Below are 19,337 nucleotides of genomic sequence, written 5' to 3' on the forward strand. Positions count from 1 at the left end.
AATTTAAAAAATATATTAAAAGAGGGTGCTGTCTCAGCTGGTAAAGCACAGAGACCTGAGTTCAGTCCCTATCATTCATGTATGTATGTATATGTGTATGTATGTATGTATGTCCTATACATATAAAAAGCTGGGCACTTGTAATCCCAGCACTGGTTAGTTGGGGAACAGAGACAGGTGGGTCCCTGGAAGATCCTGAGCTAGCTAGCTTAACCTGCATGGGGGATTTCCAAGCCAATGAGAAATCTTGTTTGAAACCAAAAGTAGAATGCACCTGAGAGCAATGACATTTGAGATGGTCCTCTGCCTTCACATGCATGTGCACATACAGTGATTGTGCAAACGTTTGTGCATATGTGTATAGATTTTACAAAGAAACATATTAAAACTAATTCAGTGGTACATGTTTTCATCCCATTCCATCTGCCTCGATGTGCACCATAGTCACCCCTACAATAACTGTCAACTCTTTGTTTTTTCTCAGGTTCCAATAAGTTAGATTGATTTTAATTGTAACTTCAAATGGGATTATACTAAAAATTCATGTATGATCTTCTGAGTGTTGATATACAGCAGGAAGAAAAAATTTTCCACTAGAATGACTGAGATCAAACCTATAAATTTGTAATTTTGATGGTAACTAAAAATCTGTTGACCATATAATGTCATTTTGGGTAAGATTCAGAGGTTTGTGAGATGGATGAGCAGGATATGACATAAAGCCTGTTGTGGTTGTTCTGGCTGGAACTCTGGCTACCCTGTGGGGCAGAGAGGCAGGTTGTGATCATACTTACAAGGAAGGCACATGATTCTGCTGAAGTTGTGCCTTGACTCTATGGTTTGGTTTTTCTGTGACATGTCCTCTGTGTTACCTGTTTTTTTTTTTTTTTTTTTTTTTTTTTGCAGGTTTGTGCAGATTTTTTTGACTTCTCTGTGAGGTCAGTCATGTGCAGCAATGGGTCTGTACAATTCCCCAGGTTTCTTGTAAGTGTGGAATAAGATAAATCAGAATGTATGTACATAACCCGACCTGCTTAGATCTTTGTTCCCTAATCAGTCCACCTGATAAGGACTTTGGTCATCAAAGCTCCCTGTTTTACGTGATAAACCAGTGGTCAGCGTGATCTTGGTGTTCTTGTTTGCGTCTGCATTCTTCTCTAGGGTAAGATAACTGGCATTTGTGAGAACTTTTATGTGATACAGCTTTAATGTGAGAGCTCTGTGAGTGGTTTCATAGATGGAGGAAGAGGGGCTGGGACAGAATATCTTCTGGGATCCAACAACAGTGGCTTTAGAACGGGGTCACACATTGCAGTGAACACATCAAGCCCTTGTTTATTCAAGGAGGCCTTTTGGGTGACATCTTTTCCTTGGGCCTGCTTTGTCTTTGTAGCAGTGTCACATGGTTGCTATGAGGAACTTGAGCAGATTCCATGTAAGGGTATTACTATTGAGAGATCCCTTTCTTCCCCCTTCTTGTAGATAACTTGATAATAAATCTGAGATCTTTATTTATGAACAAAGTTCACCTCTTCTAAGAAGAAAAATGCCTATCATCAGTAAGAAAGGAAAACTGTGGAAAGTTTCAAAGTCCTTTGTGGAAATTTTCATGTTTTTATTGATAATCATGTTGCTATGGGACACTTTTTTTTTTAAGTTCAAAGTTCCCTTTTAAGAATATTATAGATATTTTCTTTTTGATATTTTGCCTGCATGCTGGCATCCACAGAACCCAGAAGAGGGTGTCAGGTTGTGGGCTTCCCTGTGGGTCCTGGAAGTTAAACCTGTGTTCTTTGGAAGAGCAGCCAGTGCTCTTAACCACAGAGCTGTTTTTCCAGCTCTCTCTTTGCTCCTTTAGAGCATGAGTTGCAAACTATAAGCTATAGGCTAAGTCTGGCCCACCATCTGTTTTTGTAAATAAAGCTTTATTGGAACACAGCCTCTTCCATTTGTTTGTATTTTGTCCATAATTAGCAGCCATATGACTAGGGTGACAACAGAGTTGACTACTTACAACAGGGACCATCTGGCCTAAAAAGGTTAAACTGTTTTCTGGCTCTTTGAAGAAAAGAATTAATGAATCTATGTTTTAGCGATGTATGCCTTTCCATAAAAGCATAAGAAGAGCCTATCCATGCTCTTACGTTTTTTACACCTTCCAGCTAGAAATGCTGAATCTGCAGAGGTGAAGCTATTAGTGTGGACTTCTTGCTCTTTCTGTGTGATCTTGGGGACCCAGAACCTTTGTATAATTGGGGGTTTCCTATAGGCAGGAAAGCTAGTACTGTCACAAAAGGAATAAGGAATGAAGAGTGTAGCCCCTCACCTTCTTAATGTCTCTTTAGGTCTGTGGAAGGAAGCAGCATTAACTCTGGCAGTGTGTGGAATGGTCAGCTGTGATGGCTTCCCTCTGCATCTGAGTGATGTTCTTCCCAGATTCCCTGTGCAAGCCTGACCTAGATTTGGGGCCTTCTGTACCAGCTTATTAACTAGGAACTCTTCAGGCTTTTGGTGTTGATGCACAGAGAATTGGAGCATCAGTGATTGAAGTATGATTAGCCACAGTTGTTTTCCCCGCAAGTGGGAAGGAAGCTTAGGGGGCTCAGGAGAGGAAGTGCCTGGACTAGCCCTTGAAAGAGGACATTATCCTGCGAGTTATAGGTCATTGTGAAGTACTGTGTGGGTGCTGGGAATCAAACTTGGGTCCTCTGGAAGAACAGTCTATGCTTTTAACCAGCCCTTGTAAGTGATAACTCCTGGCCCACTCAGATAAATAGTGGAGCCAGGATCTGGAAGAAGTTATTGCTCTTAACCACTGAGCCCTCTCTCCAGCCCCTGTCCTCACTTTTTAAGTGATGACCCTGTGGCCATTCAGATAAATGTTGGAGCTGGGATGTGAGCCCTGCTCTTCATTAGGCTTCATTGTAACATCAAGGAAAAGATCCAAACTCTATGGGTGTGATACTTCCTCATAGTAACTGCTTCATTCTAAATGAATCCCTAACATGTTGGTCAGTACAAATTCTTCATTGACTTCCTGATGGTCTCTAATTGTTTCATGTTCTTGGGGAAGAATACTGTATGTACTGTGTTTTGACACCTCACAATTCCTTTTCCACCATCTCAGCGTCAAGCTCTATAGACAGTACTTGGGCAAATACAGAAACCTCTTTGTTTATATTGTATCTAATTTTAAGTGCATGTGTGTGTGTACTTTCATGCGTATATGTAGACCAGAGGACAACCTTACATCATCCTTAGGAACTCCATCCACCTCCTTTTAGACAGGGGTTTTCAGGGGTTCTCACTGGCTCCTAGAACTCAACAATTAGGCTAGACTGTGTGGCCAAAAGAGCCCCAGGGATCCTGTCTTTGCCAACTCAGCACTGGGATTACAGACTCCACCACAGCAGTTTTACCTGGGAATTAAACTCAGGTCACACTTGTAAGACAAGCACTTCACTGACTATCTATCTCCCAGCTTCTGTATTTGTTCTTGATCTTCTCAAATACATTCTTAATGAGACTATAGTAATTTGAAAATATTCTTCTGGGGCTGAAGAGAAGGCTCACTAGTTAAGAGCACTTGCTGTTCTTGCAGAGGACCCAGGTTCAATTCTCAGCACCCACAAGGTGGTTCACATCCATTTTTAATTCCAGAGGATTTAATGCCCATCAGCAGCAGGCATGGACACGTTGCACAGACATACATACAGGTTCAGCAAACTTTCATACAAATGTATACAAATAAATAAAACACTTCTGATCATATGAGTCCCCTGACTTAAAATCCTTAAGTACCCCCATTGCTGTTAGGCACTTAGTGCTGGCCAAATGCAGTGACTATGTGAGTTAAGGAATGATTCTGTGTGGTTTTCTCCAGGATGAAGGTCTTCTCCCAAATAAGTATTTTGAAGTCGACTTTCCAATGATAGTCACAAGGAAGCTGCACACCATCAAGTAAGTGTAGCTTTGTTGGGGGACAGGATGCCAGTTGGTGGAGACTCAGCTCATGGCATAGTGGGCTGAATGTGAGAGACCTCACTGGAAAGGGCTGCCTTCCAGTTTCCTCTCTTGCCCTGCCTGGGGCCATCAGCCCTGCATTTTATCTGATCTTCAACAGTCAGTATATCTTCTGTGTAACTCTCCTTACTATTAATGTAACTTCTGTGAACATTAAAGATTGACCTATGCACAGCATAGTTGAATACTAGGAATTGAATGCATGAATTTTGATTAGGGCTTTATCTTGGGGGTATAGACAGTCACCAGGCCTTGAATTGATATAGTAATTTCTTGACTTGAGGGTGTGAAATGCTGTGATGGCTATTCTGAGGGACTTACAGAGCTTTAGGTGATCCGTTTTTCTTTGTCTCTTGCTGTCTTGAGTGCCTGATTTTTTGTTTTTGTTTTTTTTTTTTGTTGTTGTTGTTGTTTTTGTTTTGTTTTGGGTGGCTCACTTCTCATAGTGGACTTGGGAATTGAGTGCTCAGAGCCCTTTTTGGAGATGTAGAATCTTGTGCTCAGAGATGTTGATTTGCCCAAGATCACCTGGCTAGTGTGGATGGAGCTAAGATCCAAACCTGACTTTAACAGGACTTAACAGTTTTGTTTTTTATACTCTGCCCCACTTTAATTATGGTTTTTTGTTTGTTTGTTTTGTTTTTGTTTTTTTAAGATCTATTTATGTTTTATGTATACAGAGATCTGTCATCATGTATGCTTTGCAGGCCAGAAGAGAGCATCAGATCCCATTATAGATGGTTGTGAGCCACCATGTGGTTGCTGGGAATTGAACTTAGAAACTCTGGACAAACAGCCAGTGCTCTTAACCTCTGAGCCAGCTCTCCATCCCTTAAGTAGTTATTTAAATAAAAGCCTAATTATTGTGTTTTTAAAAATTTTGCAAACATTAAAACTTTCAGTTTTTTCTTTGCATTGAGGATGTTTTCAAACTTTCCTGTTGTTGGTACTATGAGTTTTTCAGCTTTTCTAAATATTAAGTACATGTTATGAGGCTTTTAAGATGATGAATGGTGACTCTTGGAACTGTGTAGTAACACCAAGTTCATTAGAACTCTGGATGAGGTGGGCATGAATGGTCCCTAGATGAACTTCCATCTAGGTCCAGGATGACTTCCTGGAAAGAAAACAGGTTTTATCTGTGCATAGCTGTGTGGTTCTCCGATTTCTGATTTTTTTTTAAAAAAAATTTTCCAGAGTACAGGAGTTACATTATAAATATTATTGAACTTTAAGTCAGTTGTTTTGAACCCATAAGACAAAGAACAGCCAGGATCACAACATAGAATTTTGTTTGAGAATATGCAAGAAACTGGAGGTAGCTGGAAATGTTCTAAATGTTCATTTAGAAAATTTGTGTTAGCCTACTTTTTTGCTATTTTTAAATCGAATACTTGGTGATCAGTGTGTGATTTGAATGCCAGATGTTACAATGCAGAACTGACCTAACCTGAAGCCTGTGTGAACTGAACTACTCAGGGCCAATGTAGGTAGACTGAAAGATGTCTAAAGTACATTAGCAACACCAAACTTCCCTCATCCAAAAATATAAAATAAAAATGCCCCAGAATCAGAAACATTTTCAGCATCATGTCCAATTAGAGAAGTGTAACAGTAAAGTCTATGCCTATATTACACAATCTCACAGACATTCCAAATCTGTACAGTCTCTGGTCCCAAGCATTTTGGGTAAGGGGTATTCGGTATGTACTCACAGTCATTGTGACAGTGAGTTGGCAGTAATTGTATTCATGAGTTAATTAACCTTTTTCTTCTCTTTCCCATCTTCCCATAGAAACAAGCCGCTTCTGTTCAGACCCATCATGGAGTTACACCCAGAGGACACCTTGCAGATAGGCAAGTAGCCTTACGAGTGGCACAGTTGGGATCATAACAGACCTTGTTTGAGTCATGGTCCGTCTCTGCAGTCCCTTCATTTATGCTAATCTGCTCAGCTCTGGCCATCAGTATTGCTGCTCAACAGTTTTCTTTTTGATAGTGCTGGGGATCAAATCTAGGACCTTCTACATGCTAGTCAAGCCCTTTACCACTTAGCCACCTCCCTGGACCCCATATAATTAAAAATTTTTATGACACATTCTGTCAATGCAAGCCTACTGGATTATGGGTGTTTTTTTTTTTTTAATTAAAGATTTCTACCAAAACTTTCCATTGTGTTCAATTGTGTTGACAGAGAAGGTCAAGAGGTTTAATAGTCATCTAGACTCTGAGAGTCACCTCTTATTATCAACATGGTAGCCTTCAGGCACCCAAACAGACCTCCTTTTTTACACAACTGCAGTGCCACAGTCATGTTCCCTGTGACTGGAGTCTTGATTAAATTTCTGTGTAAGTATTTGTGACAGCTAGCCTTTGTTTCCCCGTGTAGGTTGACTGAACCTGCTGTGACCATTCACTTTTCTGTAACAGTTATCTGTATGCTTGGTGTCACATTAGGATCTGTCATGAGCATCCTTATACTTTGCATTACTTTGATCAACAATGTGGAAATGTGTGAAGTAGAACCCTTTCCCATTGTACATACTCTCCATGTTGCATCATCATGCTTGGAAGTATTCATTTTTCATCTTTCTGTTTGAATTATAAATCCCATGATTATAGGGGGTTTGTTGTTGGTTGTTTTTTGTTTTTTCTTTAGGATCCTGCTAGGTAGCTTGGACTGACCTAGAACTTATTTCTTCCTCTTGTATCTCCTCAGAGCTGGGGTCCCAGGCAATGTCACCATGCCCAACTTAGACCACATCTTCTTGGGTATGCCTTGTATTCCCAGAATTGGCTCATTTCCCTGTACATAGTGCCAATGAATTATCAAATTGGTGAGCAAATGGCTGAATTAATCTTGGGTAGTAATCTTGGGTGATGGATTCCCCTTTTAAATCTTTCATACTTCAGCTTATTAATTAGTTTCATTCAGACATCTTAAGTATATATGTTGTAGCAATTTATTAGTCATTTGAAAAGCAATAGATAAGTTGGAGAAGCATTATTTATTCATTCATACATTTAGACAAGTCTTCCTATATAGCCAAGGCTGCCTTAAAGTTGTAATCCTTCTGCCTCAGCCTCACAAGTGCTAGGATTCCAAATATGCATCTGTACTTCATGTGTGACTATTTCATTCTTAAAAGCTACAGTTACTAATGAGACCTGTGTATCTGTTTGAAACTTCACAACTTTACCTTGAATCAAGTAGGGCGCCACCTGTGTCCACATTGGCATTCACAGTATTGACTTTTTTTTTTTTTTTTTTTTCAGTGCATACAAGAGCTTAGCTTCTCAGAGGGATGATAATAGTGAAGGAATTCAGAGTGATGTAGTGTTGAAACTGTGTTTTGGTCTAGTAGTTTGCTCATGTCTGACTGATGTTGAGTATCCCTGTTTCTTGCAGAAATTCAAAACACTTTGCTTCATCCCTGTGAATTTGCTATGCCACCCAGGATACCTCATTTAGGAACCTTGAGCTTATCAGTTTAAAATTTTCAATATTAGATATAGCCATTTGAGACCAGTACTGTCAACGTTTTATTATAAGAGAGGGAGTCATGTGGTTGTTTTTTGCCCAGAGACACAGGCTGGCAGTGGCTAAGTTGAAATGTGACTATATGCTGTAAATTCAAAGAAGGTTTTGATTTTTGTTTTTGTTTGTGATCCGCATAGACCACAATGTGTTGTGTGTTTCCTCCATCACAGAGTATTTAGGACTATTTAGGATTGTTTGTTTTGTTTAAGGTGAGTCTTGCCATGTTGTCCAGGCTGGTGTCAAATTCCAGGGCTCAAGCAATCCTTTTGCCTGAGCTTCATGAATAGCCAGGACTGTGTGTTACTTAAGGCCTTTTTGACAACTTTGACTAGTAGATCTTGAGTTTTCATGCCTTTCTCTATGTCAGGGTCTCTGTGTCTTCATTATTGATATTTAGGGTCTGATTCTGCTGTGGGTGGATTAGCTCATCATGGGCTACTTCCACAGCACATCCTTCAGTCATGACAAGCAAATGCTCCTAAGTGGTGAGAACCTGGTTGAGACACATTATTTAAACTGAAGAATGGCTAAGTGTATGTAATGAGGATTTTCATAGTCATCTCTTTATTTTGGCCATATTGTAAGCTAGTTCTTAATTTTTAAACTTTATTAATTGTATGTTCAAAGCTTCTCCTTTGTCAATTCTCTTAGCAACTAGTCCTCTAAAGGAGTTTTTATTATAAAACTACTAGTAGTAATGCATAGGTGTTATTTTTAATTTCCCCCTGCCCTGAGACAGGTCTCATGAAGCTCAGGCTGCCTCAAACTCACTATATAATCAAGGCCATCCTTGAGCTCCCAGTCCTTCTGCCTCTACCTCCAAGTGCTAGGATTCCAGGCTTGTACCCCCTTACCTAATACACAGGCTTTAACCCAATGTTAATCGGCTTTCCAGATCTGGATATGCCTATTCTACAAGCATAACACAAAACAGTTTGAACCTTCCTCCATGTTCTCTTGTCAGAAAACTTATAAGTAAAGGAGAGATGCAACTCCCACAGTCACAAGCAAGGCCTTCCTGTCATCCTCTCTGGGGAGTGCTCCAGTATGCAGGGCTTTCTGCTTCCTCTGTGGTCTCTGGCCAGTGCTGGATTTCATAAAGTGTCTGTTTTCTCAGAATAATACAACTTCTTTAGAATTTGCTCTGAGCCCATGTCCCCCACAGGTCCCTTCTGTTCCCTGTGATGTAGTGGAGAGACTTCCTCTGAGGATAGACAATGGATCTTGTATATCTAAACAACCAGAACAATTTTGACTTAGGGACAACTGCATGTGGTACTGGTGTGTGCTGTTCCAGTCCTCAGATACTGTCACATCAAAGACTCAAGGCCATGCTGACCTGTTGTGTGGAATGCCTGCTTGACACAGGCTGGGGCTGAGAGCCTCTGATCACCGTGTGCCCACATCTGCTGTCCTTGTATCCTCTTTGCATTTTACTGTTCTGATACTGGTCCTAGTAAGGACAGTCCCTCCCAAACCATGACTGTACTCCATATTAGAGAACTGCATCCTTCAAAATTCTGTTGTGTATCTTTAGGGTTTTTGGTCAGGAATAGAAAAACTCATTCAATGTATTATTTTTAAGAAGGCATACAGGCATATGGGAATTGTTTGTTTCTATTATTGGCAGACAAGTGCTTTTGTATTCTTTATATTTTTTCTTGATCCAGCACTGCAGTACCCTGAGGCTGACTCTGGGTTCCCTTTTTGTCTTTTATTGCCTTACAGACATCTAAGGGTTCCCAGGAGGTGTTTATATTTTCTTTCAGTGTGTTTGAATCAGCCAAATGGGCTGATGAGGATGATAAGGGGACCTGTTTACATGCTATAGTTTTTCCCTTAGTCCTGGGGATTGAATGAAGGATTTTATACACACTAGACAGGCACTCCTCCATTTTTATCACCTTTTGTGAGGGTTCTCAGAGCCAGAATGTCAGTCAGTAGTAGTGGTTGTTGTTTCATCTTTCCATATGGTCTGTACTACTGAGGAAACAGTATATAAGGCCTGTGTAGAAATATAATTGATCCAGGCATAACACACACATGTCATCCCAGCACTCAAGCAGTGGGAGGATTGCTGTGAGAGCAAAGTCAATCTGAGCTAAACAGCAAGGCCTTGTTTAAAAAAACAAACAAAACCCAGTCATTCAGTAATTGAGTTTCTAAGGACACACCAAAGTATCATGACTACATTGATGGTCCTCAAAGGCCAGTGTCATTGTGTTTGTATTCATGGTTTTGTAAGTGTAGTCTCCAGACCGACAACATCAGAGCCACCTGGGAATGTGCTAGAGATGCAGATGTCTACTTTGGGAAAGTCTAAGCAATCATAACTTTGGGTGCAACCTCAGCGTGACTGTGATGGTCCTAAAGCTTGAGAACCACAGCAGACACCATTCTATCCCACCTCTGGCACAGCTGAAAACTCACTCTCACTCATTTGTAAGTGCATTGCCACATAAACCACTTTCTTTTAAATATAACATATTACAAATGGTGTAGTAGTGTTTGTAGAACCACCCGCCCAGTATTTAAATAGCTTAGTCTTTGACTTACTTCCACTCACATTCCTCCTTGAAGAAGTGACTGATATCTACTTCATCAGTGTATGAACCAGAATGCTCAATGCAATGTCTCAAATGGAGAAAACTTGGGAGTACCATATGTCCAGTAGTAAGGGATTGGCTGGATACAAGGTGTTTTTGCTTAGCGATCCCATATACCCTGTGATGAGGGATTGTGTTTCCTACCAGTGGCATGCCAGGAAATGACTATAGAAAATGGTGCCCTTGACTGGGCATAGTGGTACAGGTCTGCAATCCCAGATGGACAAGTTGAGGCTGAAGGGATCAGTGTGAGAAACAGTAAGATTTCGTCTCAAGAAAACAAATGAAAATAAAGAGAATGATATCTTTGATGTGTTATTATATAGAAAAAGCAGTTTGTAAAACAGGTATTGAGTGGTCCCATTCTATTAAATACCTGTGTGTGTGTGAAAGAGAGATGTCTCACCACGTGAGCTTAATCACAAAGGAAAAGGCTATTGTGTTATACTGATAACTTTAGAATATGTGATTTGGGTTAATTTTTTTCTCTCCGATCATGTCATTTATTTGCATGTACATGTGTATATGCCTGTGTTTGAGGCTGTGTGTAAGGAGGCCAGAAGAGTTATCCTCTTCTGTCTTTCCCTACCTTATTGTAGTGAGACAGGGTCTTTCACTGAACCTAGAGTTTACTGGTTCAGTAGTGATAATAAAAATTAAAAATTTAATCAATACATATTTTCATTAATTATTATTTATTATTATCATTTTTGTTTGTTCTTTTATTTTTGAGATAGGGTTTCTCTGTGTAACTCTGGCTGTCCTGGAACTTTGCTATGTTGACTAGATTGGCTTTGAGTTTACAGAAATCCACTTGTCTCTGCCTCCCGGGTGTTAGGATTAAAGTGCTAATCATTTAGGATTAAAACACCACCATACCTGGGTTAAAGTTAATTTTGAAAAAGCTGTGTCTAGGTTGGTGAGATGGCCTAGCATTAAAGAGCACTTGCTATTATTCCAGAGGACCTAGGTTTGGTTCCCAGCATCTGCAAAAGAGGCTCACAATCATCTGTAACTTCAGTTCCAGGGAATCTGATGTCCCTTTCTGGCCTGCACATGATGTACTTTAAATTTCATATGTGTGTAGATGTTTGGCTTGTGTTGAAATGAGATTTTTTTTTTTTTTTTAATATTTGCAGATGGGCACATGCTGGATTCAAAGAGATATGCCATCATTGGAGCAGATCTCCGAGACCTTTCTGAACTGGAAGAGAAACTAAAGAAATGTAACATGAATACACAGTGAGATTTTTTTTTAACCCCTTATGTGTTTGTGATTTCATGAGTTCTGACATGCAGCTAGTCAGTAGTACAGCTTGATACTCACCTCTGGTCTTTATTGTGTCATTGCGACTTAGTGCAGTTTTTTTAAGACTTTTTGTTTGTCAGTTTGTTTGTTTTTGTTTTTGAGACAGGGTTTCTCTAGGTAGCCCTGGCTCTCCTGGAACTCACTCTGTAGACCAGGCTGGCCTTGAACTCAGAGATCCACCTGCCTCTGCCTCCCAAGTGCTGGCATGTGCCACCACTTCCTGGTGTCTTTTGAGATTTCTAAGTGGTCTTCTTCTCAAGTCTGCTTTCCATCTGTGATTCCTTTTTAAAATGCTGGCCCTAATGTAATAAACTAAGGATGAGAGAGCCTATTACAACAACACACAGAGGAAGAGCTGGTGTCTGGAATACATAGAGGCTAATGTGTACCAGATTTTTTCTTTTTCATTTGGGCCACCAACCAGCTCCCAATCATGACACCGAGTCTTCTTATTAGTTATGAATGGTCAACCTAGCTTAGGCTCATTTTTGGCTAGCTCTTTTAAATTAACCCGATATCTACCTTTTGTTTTAGGGACTTTTTACCCTTTCTTTCTGTATGTCCTAATTTTTCTGCTTCTTCTGTGTCTGTCTGTCTGGCCCTGGGTATGTCCCTCTTTTTCTCCCTCATTCTCTTCTTCACTCTCCTGTTTATTCTCTGCCTGCCTATCCTTTTTTCTGCCTAGCTATTGACTGTTCAGCTCTTTATGAGACCAGTCAGGTGGTTTAGGTAAGCAAGGTGAAACAGCAACACATCTTTTCATAATTAAATGCAACATAAACAAAAGTGACACATCTTTCCATCATTAAACAAGTGAAACACACCTTTACATGGTTAAAGTAATATTCCACAGCATAAGCAAATGTAACACATCTTTACATAGTTAAATATTGCACAACACCAGCACTCATGAAATTCCTCCATAAATGCCCCAAAAATATGTGGATAGTGAATGTGACAGAATGTCAGGGTATATGATGTATTCATATAATCCGGGGCTATCAAACCATAGTAGCCATTAGATGAAATTCTGGTTTTCTACCACCAAGGTGACAAGAATGTGTAAATCTTACAATATATAGTGGTAGGGTGTTGGGTAAGCTTCAGTGACTCACTGAGTGGGAGTGAACTGGATACAAGCCATAGCGATGAGCAATGAGAAGTAGCTAGCAGAGTTGTAATGTGTGATATAAAAGTTCTACTTTGGGTGTATTTTCCAAACAAGGTACTCTGTGTTTAAAGTAAAGCAAGCAGAATAGCAGAGAACTGGAAATGCCTACTAGAAGGATAGTAGATGAATAAAACATGAAGTGCATGACTCAAATCAACATGGAGAAAAAAATGAATTATAGTCAAGTTGTGGAATAATACCCTCATTGTGAGACCAGACATGTAAAGCTCACACTCCAGATCACTGTGTTTTCATAAGTACATGCTTACATTGCAGAAGTGACATATAAGTGACCAGAAGGGTCTTCTGTGCCAAGTTTCTGGGAGCGCCCCTTTGTGGAGAGGAGGGGAATGATTTTGAACCAGCATGCTGGTCAAAGTCAGACCGCAGTTCAACACGTAGTGGGAGGTGTCTGCACAGATGAAGGTGACATCGGGGTGAATATTTAAAGGGAAGAGGTGGTGAAGGGAATGTTGCGTAAAAGAAAACACCAAGCCAAAGCATTCATTGCAGAATGTTAAAGAAATGAGCACCTGGGGAAATATGTGCCAGGACAAGTGTATTTTGGGCATAGAGGTGGGAAGATATAGAGTCTGGGCTGAGCTTAGCCATCCCTGAGGCGGGGGGAAGACCCCTGTTCTTCTGAGTAAGGGGAGAGGAGGGTAAGAATGGACGTGAAACTCTGGGAGATAGATGGAGGAAAAGGGAAGGAAACATCAAAATCTTCATGGATTTTCCAACTCATCTGCCATTGTCAGTGTGGAAGCCAGTATCTCTGCATATCGACTCTCTTCCTGACCTAGTCAGCCTACACTCAGCCACAGTGTTATTCTCAGTAGGACTTGTAGGCCCAGATGTCCCAAGTGAGAGATGGCTCTGACAGCCTAGTGCTGCCATGGAGTCTATGTCTCACTGAGTATTCAGAGAGCACTGTTGGTTCCCAGGCCATGGTGCTGTTAGGAGAAGGGGGTGGAACCCCTAGAAAGTGAAACTTGGAATTACATTGAGAACATATTCCTGAAGGATGCTAGAGCCAAAGTCCATCTTTTCCTCTGCTCCCGGTTATGAAGTGTATCCTGTTTTGTCATTTGTTTCTGGCTATATGGAGCCTGGCCATGGGCCCAAAGCAACAGGGCCAATTGGTCTTGGATAGAAACTATGTGCCAAAGTAAACCTTTTCTTTTTATGGGTTGGCTCTCGGGTATGTGTTACAGGATGAAAGAGAACTGAGTCAGTGAACTCTGAGTTCATGCCTCTTGTCCCTTGGGTTTCCCAACTAGTTTTCAGATTATAGCATGTAGCATATTCTTCCTTTGACTGGATGACATATTGATATTCAAGAATACTGATTTGTACTTTGAAAGGATGCTAGTGAGCAAATCACCTGTGGATTAATTGGGTTGGGTGCTCTTAAGTGACTGTGGCATCTTCATCATCAGGAGTCTTAGCTCAGTCAAAATAATTTCCCACAGGCATTATCTGAGGTATGTCTCCATGGTGACTTTAGATTCTGTCAAGTTGACAACACTAAGTCTTTTTCATGACATTTCCCCTCCATTCATAGTTTATATAATTATGACTGCCTTTGTAATATAAAACTTTTGCCACTAAGCCTGGCATCCTGAGTTTGATTCTCAGGACTTACATGATGGAAGAAAACTGACTCCCACAGATTGTCCTATGACCTCCACATACATACACGTAAATAAATGTAGTTAAGGATTTTTTTTTTTTAAGCTTGGGCTATATTTCCTTAGTCATTGATTTATTAGATGAGATATGGACAATATCATATTTCTCACTTTTTGTAACCTTTCTAATAATATGCCATTTTGTTCATCTTGTTTTATGACAAGGTTTTCATGTCCTTCATGCTGGCCTTGAACTTTCTATGCAGCCAAGGATGGCATGAACTTCTCATCTGCCTTTCTCCACCTCCCCAGTGCTGAGATTGCAGGCATGCCTGGTTTATGCACTGCTTGAGAGCCCAGGGGAAGCTAGCCTGAGCTTTAATCCCCAGACCATATAATGTAAGGTTTTAGATTTAGACTTTTGTTAATTTGGAAAAAGTCTTTCTTTCTGTGATTTGCTTTCTGATACTTAGCATGTTTGCAGCACAGACTTAACTTCTGTCTGTGTTTGCCCTTCTGTACTGTGATTCAGCATATTGAGTTTAGGATGTCTAATAGAGCTGGGAAGATGGATGGCTCAGTGGATGTGAGCTCTCACTGTGCACATATATGGACCTGTGTGTGCCAGTAATCTCAGGGTAGTGAGGAGGAGACAGGTAGACCCTGGTAGTTCACTGGCTGGTCAGCCCAGCCAAATAGAAGAGCTTCTGGTTCTGTGAGAAGCAAAAAGGTCAGAGTGATAGAGGAAGATCCCTGATGTCCTCTTCTCCCCACCTACCCACATACACACTCACATGTGTGGAGACTGCCAGTGTTCAAGTGAGCATTGGTTTTCATCTTAACTAAGTGGAGGTATATTTCATTTCACTCTTTAAAAAGCCCAAACAGGGGTTTGTGGATTGAGCTCAGTGGTAGAGCGCTTGCCTAGCAAGCCCAAGGCCCTGAGTTAGGTCCTCAGCTCTCTGTGCTGGGGCGGGTGGCGGGGCGGGTGGGGGGGACAACAAAACGAAGAGGCGGAGAAAGTTCAGGAGAAGCTGGGGGCACAGTGGTGTATGTTAAAAAAAAAAAAAAAAAAAAAAAAAAAAAAGCCAAAATGGAATGCAGGTGAAACAGCTGGTTGGTACTATCAGGTGAGAGCTAGGCTTGCTGTGCACATCATTGCTTCTCTCACTGATGGCAGTGATGAGCACGGGTGCCATGTCCAGTTGTATAGATGTATACTCGGATATGAAGGTGAGCAGCTTATTTCACTGCTATATTTCTACACTTTTCTACTGTGAGTACTGGAATAATATCAGAACCCAGTGACCCATGTTACAAGTTTATAGGAGTGATAACTGGTTTTTAAAAAATGCGAGGAAATAGGGCTGGGGACTTGTCTAGCATGCACATGGCCCTAAGTTTAGTCCTCGTACTAAAAAAAGAAAAATTAGAGACTTGGCTAGGTGCAGTGGTATATACCTGTAGCACCAGCCTTAGGCTGGAGGATCATGAATTCATCACCAGTCTGGTCTTCAAAATGAGAACCTGTCTCAAAACAAAAACAAAAACAAAAAAAAACAAACAAACAAACAAAAAAAAATCTGAGATGCTATTACATTTCTATAATTTTAATTGTTGCTGATGGCTCATAGAGGAGAAGTTACAAATAACTTCTAATTTTGGTGTGTAGAGTTTTTGTAGTAATATATTTAAAAGATATACTGTGTTCTTTTTTTTTAATCAGTTTCTTATTATCATTTGATTTCATGTAGTTTGTTCTACAATCTGAAATTAATGACAAAAGAAAGCCACTTAATTTTGGAGAAATAGCTAGTCATGACTCTTGTTATTTATGGTGAAGGGAGGGAATGGGGACCTAGCAAAGAAGTCAGAAGGAGTATAAGTGGACTAAGAAAAGACCAGTGGAGATGTTCTAGAACATAACAGAGTGTTTGGCAGTATGATGAATGTGGGCTCACCCTGAACAAGCCACTCATACTACCCTGCTACAGTGTTACAGAAGAGAGAGTGGGAAGTGTATAAGAGATAGGGTAAAGGGCTAGGAAATGCTACCCCCTGGACTTGACACAACCATTACAATCATTAATTAACATCAACTGGTTTCCTGCACTGATCTACCCAGGACCACTTTTGTAAACAGCCAGTCAAGGACAGAGGAGGGGCTCACAGAGCCCTATCCTTTACCTTGAACAACTAGCTATTGATAGATTTTGGAAAAGGAGTGATTGCTGTTTATAGTTGTAGATCTGCTGCTGATCCTATCAGGCTCCAATAGACAGCTCCAGACCGATGCTCATACTGGAGGCCCTTGTGAATCTTGATGGATCACAAAACAAAATGAGTAAGAATGAATGTGAGAGGGAAATGTGTTAGAAGTAAGGGAAAGGAAGAAAGTGGTGACGGGTTGAGAGTAGCTAGTATGTAAGGTGTACATATGTGAAAATGTAAAGAATATATTATAAAAAGAATTATACTTTCTGGATAATTCTATAGGAATGCTTTGTTTTTACTGTTCCATAATGTATTGTTACTTTGTGTCCAGTAGATCAGTTCATACTAATAATGAAATTTCTTGAGGAACATAACCATTCAAAACAACATTGTTTTTAGCTTTTAAATTTATTATTATTATTAGTATTTTAATTTAATGTTGGGGATGGAACATAGGGCCTGATACATGCCAGGCAAGCCCTGAACCACTGAATTATACTCAATATATCTTTTTTTTTTTTCCAGCTCTTTATGGCAAACTTTCACTTAAGAGGGATTAGATTCTGTTAAGTGAGTATTAGTAATTCCTGCATATCCCAGCTCAGGGGTTTGAAACAGCTCACATATGGCTAAGGATGCTGTGAGTTGGCTGGACTGAGCTGGGTGGTTCTTTCTGGGGTCCAGGCATGCTGATAGCCCCAAGAGCCCACTTGAGTGACCAGAAGATGGGTCTGCTGACAACCATCAGCCAAGATTCATTCTCTTTCCAGCTTCCCTGAGTCCACTCATCTTTTGCCAGGATTTCATTGTAGGAAGAGGTCAGGCTCCATTTGGGTGATCACCACACTGTTTGCTGCTGCCCCTAGGCCAGAACAAGGGCCTAAGCAGCCCCAGTTCCAGGGAAGGAAGGACAAACTCCTGTGATGGGAGAATCTGCAGGGTTCCATTGTCCCAGGATGGTAGATACCCAGCAGCAGTAGCAGATCTGTTTCCTTTTCTACAGTCCACTCCACATGCTGAACTCATTTTTATAAGAGAGACAGACCCTTGCTCCTTGTTCTCTTTTCTGTAGTTGTGTCTCTTGACACTTGTACTAGACATTGCTCATACAGTGCTTGCTGTGTCTGGGTTTCTTGAATATGAACCACTACAATGTTTGTGTAAGTTGATGTCTTTGTCTTGACTTGATGAAAACATATTTACCTCCTCTCTTTTTCCTTAAGTTTGCCAACACTCCTGATAACTGAATGTGTGCTGGTTTACATGACTCCAGAGCAGTCAGCCAACCTCCTAAAGTGGGCAGCCAGCAGTTTTGAGACAGCCATGTTTATAAACTATGAGCAGGTAAGAAGAATTTCCTGAGATGGATTCTGCATGGGCTTCCAGTGTATCTTTGCCTCTGTCCTTCCTTGCTCAGTTCCTTCTGTCTGCAGCCATCAATCTGTTATAGCAGCTCTTTTCTCTTGGTTTCTTGATTTCCCACCAGCCATTAGCAGAGATTTTGGAGCTTAATTCTTGGGGGGAAAGTTTTCAAATTTTTTATTTTACCATTATTATCTACAGAGTCATAGAACATAGTTTGAGGTAATTTTGGCTATATTTGAAGGGGGAGAAAACTCAAAGGCCCTTAGGCAAGCAGGGTTGTGAATGGGAGACATTGACTATGTGTGACTGGTGTGGGGCTGCCACTAATGTGTAGAGTGGAAGGTGTGACCTAAAGGGGCTGGAGAGGCTACTTGTCAATGATGTGGAGGTTGGAGACTGAGGAAGCTTGGAGTGGCCACTTGTGAGCAGTGTGGAAGGGTGGAGACTGATGGGCCTGGAGTGGCCACTCCTTAGGTCCAGCCAGGATTTTCTTTTTCGTTTTCTTTTTTTTTTTTTTTTTTTTTTTTTTTGATATAATGCTGTTGGCCAGTTACTAGTTTCTTATCTGCTAGCTCTGTCTTAATTATTAACCCATTTCTATTAATCTAAGTACTTACACGTGGTCTTATCTTACCAGAGAGAGGGGCTGACATTCTTCTCTCTATCCTCCTCTTGGATTTCCTCCTTACTACTCCTCTCTCCTCCTAGTCCCTCCTATCTTGCTTTCCAATTGGCCAACAGTGCTTTATACATTAACCAATAAGAGAAACATATTTACAGAATGACATCTCCCATCATCTCCTCTTTTCTGTCTAAAATAAAAAGAAGGGTTTTAACTTAACATAGGAAAATATATCACACACAGTTATCAAATAAGAATTACAGTTAACAATATTTAGTCTATTAACATTTAATAAGACTTAAAGAAAATATTCTATCATCTATCCTATCTTTGTGAGTCTAAAGTCTTTTTTTTAATTTATTTTTTATAACCAAGTCCATTTAAATGAAAACAAACATTTATAGGCAATATTTGGGAATTTGGGCGTCGTTCTTTCCAAACTACTTCCTGCTGGTAAGGGGTGCTATCATGGGGGATTTCTAAGAAGATGCAGAAGTCCTGGCTGTAGTCTGCAAGGCTGCTTTGTCCAGCTGTTTTGTATGTAGGATCACCTCGTACTCTGTTTCAGGCGGTCTGGCTTGATCAAACCACATTAGTCTGGAAGGAATCCACAGCTTTTTCAATTTCTGTGGAAACAAAAATAGAAATCCTTTTCCCCAGTAACTTGTCCTTGAACTTAAATTTTGGAGTCAAAGCATTTTTTTTATTTTTATTTTTAACTTATTATTTTACATGTTGATCCCAGTTCCCTCTCCCTCCCTCCCTCCCTTTTACCCTCTCTGCCCTCTCACATGCACTCTAACCACCCTCCCCTCCCATCTCCCCACACCAATTCCATATGTAGGGGAATGCCAT

The 19,337-nt window shown here is 40.5% G+C and overlaps 1 protein-coding gene across 1 annotated transcript in view; it reads left to right on the forward strand.

Annotated features, from left to right (window-relative positions):
* Lcmt1 (leucine carboxyl methyltransferase 1) overlaps window positions 1–19,337 on the forward strand; it is a 50,286-nt gene that overhangs the window by 20,837 nt on the left and 10,112 nt on the right. The window contains exons 4-7 of the mRNA XM_051192902.1: window positions 3,884–3,960; window positions 5,819–5,880; window positions 11,310–11,412; window positions 17,719–17,839. Of these exons, the coding sequence (XP_051048859.1) occupies window positions 3,884–3,960; window positions 5,819–5,880; window positions 11,310–11,412; window positions 17,719–17,839 (363 nt within the window). The remainder of the gene's footprint in view (window positions 1–3,883; window positions 3,961–5,818; window positions 5,881–11,309; window positions 11,413–17,718; window positions 17,840–19,337) is intronic.

Source organism: Phodopus roborovskii, unplaced genomic scaffold (genome assembly GCF_943737965.1).
Source record: "Phodopus roborovskii unplaced genomic scaffold, PHOROB, whole genome shotgun sequence".
Classification (NCBI taxonomy): Eukaryota; Metazoa; Chordata; class Mammalia; order Rodentia; family Cricetidae; genus Phodopus; species Phodopus roborovskii.